Source organism: Ananas comosus, linkage group 3 (assembly GCF_001540865.1).
Source record: "Ananas comosus cultivar F153 linkage group 3, ASM154086v1, whole genome shotgun sequence".
Lineage (NCBI taxonomy): Eukaryota > Viridiplantae > Streptophyta > Magnoliopsida > Poales > Bromeliaceae > Ananas > Ananas comosus.
In genome coordinates, this window is record NC_033623.1 from 9,522,122 (window position 1) to 9,528,799 (window position 6,678).

Consider the following 6,678-nt stretch of genomic DNA (forward strand, 5'->3'; position numbering starts at 1 on the left):
GGCGACGAGCTCTGCAGGAGGGAGCTCATGTTTGTCGATGTGATCCTCAACGGGAGGACCATGTGGGTGATGATCGATGCCGGTGCGACACATAGCTTTGTCGTGGAGGCGGAGGCCAAGCGGTTGGGCCTCACACTCGAGAAGGATCCGAGCCGCATCAAGGTGATCAACTCTGAGTTGCGGTTAATCGCGGGAGTTGCCAAAGGCATGGAGATAGCCATCGGCCTGTGGAGGGCAAAGGCTAATCTCACTGTTGGGCCGCTCGACGACTTTGGAGTGATCCTCAGGATAGACTTCCTTGTTTCGTCGAAGGCAGCATCCATGCCACACTTGTGGGTGCTGAGCTTCCTGAACGAGCCAGCACCGTGCATGGTTCTGATGTGTTGGGGCGAGCTGACGAAGGACCAAACTCTGACAACCCTGCAAATTTATAAGGAGGTGAAGTGCGGAAAAGCTGAGGAACTCGAGGAGGATGACTTGAGCAGCGGCGAGACTGTCAAATTTCATGAGGCGCTAAAGCAACCAATGCCCAATCAAAAAGTGCAAGTCATTTTGTCAAGCAGGAGTTCGAGGGGGCCAAGAGGTGTTTTGCGGCGTGGTGGAGTGCGCGTGCGTGTCATGGAGGACATGCACACTTGGCAGATTCTTTACACAGCGGGTTCGCTGGTGCACATGCTCAGAGAGGCAAGGCACTAGGAGCTGGTGCACGGGCAAAGGCGGATTGCGGTAGCAAGGCACGGGGCCGATCAGGCACCAAGACACAACGGACTGTGCGGAAGGCTACATGGACCGAGAGCAGCTCGGCGTGTGACGAGGGCATCTGTATGTTAGGTAGGAGAGTTCGTCGCAGACAAAATTTTTTCCGCTGACTTCTCTTTGATAGTGGCTCAATGTCCAAAGAAGCGTTTTGTCGGAGGTTTTGCTGGGGCATTCTAGAATCTTCTAGGGGATCTCAAGACTAATGGTGCGAATGCTGAAGGGTCAAGAGTCTCTTAGAGTTTCTGAGTGGGTAATAATTGTAGTCTCTTGGGAGCTTGTAACCTCCCTCTTTACTTTGTAATTTATGCATCATTTTGCGTCTTTTCATTTATAGCCTGGGTGGCAAGTGACCTATATAAAGTTGTGGCCTCCATCTCCTCTCCTTAGGAAATTAATTGTACTCTCAACTTTTATCAATACACAACATTTCTCAAACTCTCTCTCTCTCTCTCTTGTACTTAGTCTAAGCCGAGTAGGTTCTAACTTAGCAAGTAGAGAGGTAGGCTTGCTCGCTTCGCGAAGAAAGACGAGCACTGCACGGGCTAAACGAGCGATTTAGCTTAAGTCCGTAACAGATAGCTGTGGGGACGTACGGGACAAAATCTCCACATGTAGAGATTTTCTAGAAAAAGGCCGAATCCACTACCACAACTTGAAGCATATAAAATATCAAAATTGCCCTAAAACAAGCTTTGAAAATGTCAATGCCATATTTTTATTCTTAATATGTTATCTTTTTTCCATTGAAAGTTTTAAAATTTCTTTGTTCTTTTCAGAACAATAGAATGGGCATTTTGATAATTTTAGTATTTAAATATTTTACAGCATTTCACTAGAATATCTGATAAATAATTTTCTACAGCCTATAATATTTTAATTTACAACAAAATCAGCCAAATACTCTTCAAACTTTTTCTTATAATACAACCTTATATCATATAAAATATTTTTAAACAATATTTATATCAAACAGCTTGGCCAAACATGCCTTTAATATAACAAGTGAAAAGACTACTATTTTTATGTGTCGAAAGATACTTAAGAGGAGATTAAATTGGCAGGTCACGCTTAGATTGGTGGTAGCCAGAGTTTCCCATCAATCTTCAGATCCTCTCTGAACATTAACTTACAACTGCAGTTCGTTCCATTCACAAAAATGTACAACATTAACAACTTCATTTAGTCCCATATAGCATATACGTAGCCTCGGAAGGGAAAACATAACTATAACTATATACATTATACTCAGACACAACACTGCAAACGACAATCGATACTATTAAGCACACATCACTCGATCTGGACATCGATAACATTTCGCTCCACATTCTTCTTAGGTACAGTAACCAGAAGCACACCGTTTTGCAGTGCCGCCTTGACCTGGCTCACGTCACAGTTATCCGGGAGCACCACCCGCGTGTAGTAGGAGCTCTCTTTCCACCCCTTCCACCATGCGTCCTCCGCCTCACCGCCTTCCTCCTCCTTCCGCTCCCCGCGCACTACGAGCACATTGTCGTCCTCCACGGCCACCCTTAACTCCTCCTTCGACAGCCCAGGCACGTCGAACCTGCAAAACAGCCCCTTTTATTCCCTTAGCTACGTGTTTGAGTCGAGGATTTAATAGTAAAACAATTTTCTGAAATACATTATTTAAAAGGCATAACAATTGATTAACATAGTATTAGAACAACAAGAATTAAATAAAAATTCTGATAAATTGGAGGGAGTTAAGAGCGCAATAGAAGTCTAAAGAGACTTAAAAAGATCTCGTTCTTTGACATCATATAAAATATTCCACAAAAGTTATTAGATAGCAAATTTGGTTTCGATATTGCTGTTAATGAAAATATTTTTATCTATCCCCACACCATTACTCAACCGTACTCAATGGTAGAAAATGGTATTACATCTAATACTCTCATTCGCTTGTAGGAATTTTAGGTCCATCAAAGAAACTTGATTAAATTGTAGAAAACAAAAATGAGGCAATTTAAGTCTAAAAATACTTAAAAAAGGATCTCGAGATGGTACTCAAGATTGAATACCCATCAAAACGAATCTTTTTTTGCCCTTTCAAAGATTAAGCTACTAGAAAACAGTATAATCAGTATACTCGACAAAAACCTCATTTTCACTTCCTTGTCGTCCTCCATAACATCCCATGGCGTCCTGACATCTGACCCAAGCCCTGGATATGTCATTGCATCCTCAAATAGCTGATCCACCGTGTCTAGCATTTGCCTCACCGTTTTCATCGGAGAGAATGGATCAACCAGACCTGCAAATTTCATCACCAAGTTCTTCAGCAAAAGTTTTTCTACGATCTTCTTTAGTAATTTAAATTCAGAATTCATATGAGAAAAAAAATCTCTTATAAACCAAAAATAATGATAGAATTTTTTTTCAAGATATGTTTTGAACTATAAAACCTCCATTTTCACATTAAAAAAAATCAATTTATAAAACATAAATTTGATTATCGAATCAATTTGTAGTTTTGTGAATAATAAGAAAAATGAAGCGGTCAAAAAATGAGAAATAATTATTGCTCTTTTAAAGCTTAAAACTTTTTAGTGTTCTGATAGTATATTAAAGAATGTGAAAAAATCATTATTTTTCAAAATCTTACACTTTCAAAGAACAGTGTCTTAACATTTTTATATGAAAAATAGTTCTTGTACACCCCAAAAAGGGGTGCATATCTTATGCTCACAATTTTAGGGCTGATAAAAATCGAATTGGTTTCTCGTAAAATTTAAAAAAATTGATGTGATAAGAATGATCTTAAGATGAAGTTGGTGTAAAATGTACGCCCTACTATAGGGTGTATCTGTAGTATTGCTTGAATATGTCTCCTTACAAAGCTACAAAATTGCATATTTGTCCCCACAAATTAGTTGCAAATTAATTTGCAAGGCAAGTTTACTACCATTAATTGCTTCTTATACTTTGGACTGGCATGCCCTTAGAAAATTAGTTTTTCCAAAAATATTTTAAGATTTATGATTTGTAATTCACATCAAATGATATAAAGTTAAAATAAAAATAAAAATAATAATAAATACTAATGAATATAGTTAAAAAATAAAAGTATTTATTTAAGAATAATAATTATATATTTTATTCAATAAGAGACAGCTTTAACCGATCAACTAACGTAAAAAGAAAATATGCCAACAAACTATACTATACTACTTTGGAGAGAGATATTTGATAACTAAAACTTCAGAATAATACAAATAAAATTATATACCGATAAATATGTAATTTTATTGCTTTTTAGGGACATAAATATAATAACACTATTTAAATTGATATTTTTAAAAGTTTAAATTTTTTAAAAAGTTGAAATTTAAAATTTTCAAACTTTAAAAATTTATAACTTGTAATCTTAAAATTAAAATTTTATAATTTTAAGTTCTAGATTTTAAATTTTAAATTGATATTTTAAATTTTTAAATTTAAAATTTGATATTTTATATATTTAAATTTTGATTAATTTTAAATTTAAAATTTAGAACTTTAAATTTTTAAATTTGAGAATTAAAATTTTAATTTTAATTTTAAATTTTTAAAATTTAAAAATTATATATTTAAATATAAAATTTTAAATATAAAATTTTAAATTTTAAATTCAACATAATATAAGGGACAATATTAATATTTTTTATTTATAACTACCAACTATCTTCTTATTCTATCTTATCTATCTAAACGCTATTTTTTTAATTCTCGAGAACAATTTAATTTTTATTCAAACGCAAAATTATTCTATTCCAGACTTATACCTACACTTATACCTATTTCTGAAATAGACGATTCTTACTTATACTCGAACCAAACGAAACTTAAAGTACAAAGAAAAACCAAAAAAGAAAAAGAAAAAAAGGAAGTATTTCAGTTCTAAAACTTTAAAATATGCAAATATATATATTCCCCACGAATTGACTGCTAGTTGACTAATAAGTTCTGCAGGTTAATTTAATTAGACCATCATGTCTTTATAAGAAATATCTCTTTTTAAAAAAATAATTAAATGTTATAATTTATAGTTCTCGCAAAATAATATAAAAGTACAATAATACTAATAAATAATTTTAAATATAATAAAGAAATAAAAAAATATAAATTATCTGAACTACGAACTATGTTGCATCGGTTGTCCATTCTTTCAAAATTTTTATTTTACTATTCAACCTTTCAATTCTTTTGATTAGTCAGTCAAGAGCACTCTAACTTCATAATTTACGCTAATTATTATTAATTACTTACTGCTAGTATACTAATTAAATTTATAAAGATAAATGAGCATCCAAATTTTTAAACTAGACGTGCCGTCGAGAAATCAAATAGAGTGAAAGATTACATGGTAAAATCAAAGTCTTAAAAGTGCTAATAGCTAACTTAGAATGATCCATATATAGTTCTAGCTAGTAAGTTTTATAGTTTGGGTCAATTAATTGCTTATATACTCTATAAAAATTTCAGGTTTTTTTTATTTATCCCACTTAAAAGAGTAATATAAAAATACCTTTCAACATTTCAAATTTTTTTAAATATATGCATAGCGTAGATTCTTTTGGTCGTAAACGGTTAGAAACAACTATTTTTCTATAAAATTACTATTTTATCCTTTCAATATAATTTTTTACCGTCGCCAGCTTTTCTTAATTATCTTTAATTTAAGGGCAAAAAATTATTTTAATTTTTTAGCCTTTCAAATATATCTTTCTACTGTTACCAATTTTTCTTATTTGTCCGTAAGTTAGAAGAAAAGTAAATATTTTAATTTTCTTTTAACTTTGGTAAAAATTTAACTCTGATTTAATCTGAGATAGTTTAACGGGTATTAATAGTAGAGTTATTTTTGAATAAAAAAAATTACGAGTGATGTATATTTGAAACAAAAAAAAATAATTAAAGATATGTAAAAATTATTTTAGAAGTTTTTGAGAGCTATATATAGATACTTATTTCTTGTAGTTTTCACCCAAAAAAAAACTCCGGAATAAAATGGTCATTTTATAGAAAAAAAAAAAAAAACACTGACTCTAACCAGTCACGGAGAGAAATAAATTTGCAAACGAAGAAAACTAAAATTTTGTAAAAATAAATAATATAATTCTATCACTTAATTTGTAGGGATCGATACACATCCTAGTTAACCCGTAAGATTAGTTGCTTACCGAAAGGAGCGAGCTCAAAGGCGGAGCGGCGGCGGCCGGGGGTCTTCCTTCGCTCGACGGCGGTGCTGCTGCTCTTGCCGCTGTGATCCTGGACCTCGACATTGAGGAAAGGGCTCTCCTGCTTCTCCTCTGCTGCGAGAGCCGTGACAAGGCCACGGCGTTGGTGTCGCCGAACCTTATAAGAAGAAGAAGAAGAAGTCGGCAACGTCACCACAGACCTCGCCGAGTTCTTCGAACTGAGAGCGAAAACGGGGCAAAGGGAGTACTGAGCCACGGCGGTTGCCATTTGTCGCGCGGAAATTATTATTATAATAATTAAATTAAGTTATAATATTCAGAGGGCGAGAATAATTAAATGGAGTGATATATATATATTGGGTTTTGGGCTCTATATATGTATGTATATGTATATGGATATCCTGCTGGGATTTTGATGAGGTCTATATATAACAACGAGACGAGACGAGACCAGACGAGACGAGAAGAGGGGAGAAGGCGATGATGTTTGTGGGAGGTTCTTCCCACGTTCGGAAGACGTAAGAAGAGAAAGGTCGAATGTTCTCGACTGCACTCAGACTACGTTATTGTCACTAACACGTGGCGGCCGGCTCAGATATCTTTGTTTTCTTTTGAGCAAATGAAAAATGCCACTGTACACTCTTTAACCGAGATGGACCCATCGTCTAAGTTCAAAAAAAAAAAAAAAAAAAAAAAAAAAAACTTTAGAACATAT

At 34.2% G+C, this 6,678-nt stretch overlaps 1 protein-coding gene across 1 annotated transcript; it reads right to left on the reverse strand.

Annotated features, from left to right (window-relative positions):
- Nucleotides 1,798–6,422, reverse strand: LOC109707029 (small heat shock protein, chloroplastic-like). Its single transcript, XM_020228072.1, has 3 exons — nt 5,946–6,422; nt 2,884–3,037; nt 1,798–2,326 (listed from the first exon to the last, which is right to left on the reverse strand). Exons 1-3 carry the CDS (start codon nt 6,229–6,231, stop codon nt 2,050–2,052), a joined length of 717 nt encoding a protein of 238 aa, XP_020083661.1. The 5' UTR covers nt 6,232–6,422; the 3' UTR covers nt 1,798–2,049.

Excerpts from the sequence above, each read along its gene's own strand:
- LOC109707029 (XM_020228072.1), bottom strand. The coding sequence starts at position 6,231 with ATGGCAACCGCCGTGGCTCAGTACTCCCTTTGCCCCGTTTTCGCTCTC. Across the intron at positions 3,038-5,945 it reads CTTTGAGCTCGCTCCTTTCG|GTCTGGTTGATCCATTCTCT; the intron begins GTAAGCAACTAA and ends TGAAATTTGCAG. Across the intron at positions 2,327-2,883 it reads GACAAGGAAGTGAAAATGAG|GTTCGACGTGCCTGGGCTGT; the intron begins GTTTTTGTCGAG and ends GCTGTTTTGCAG.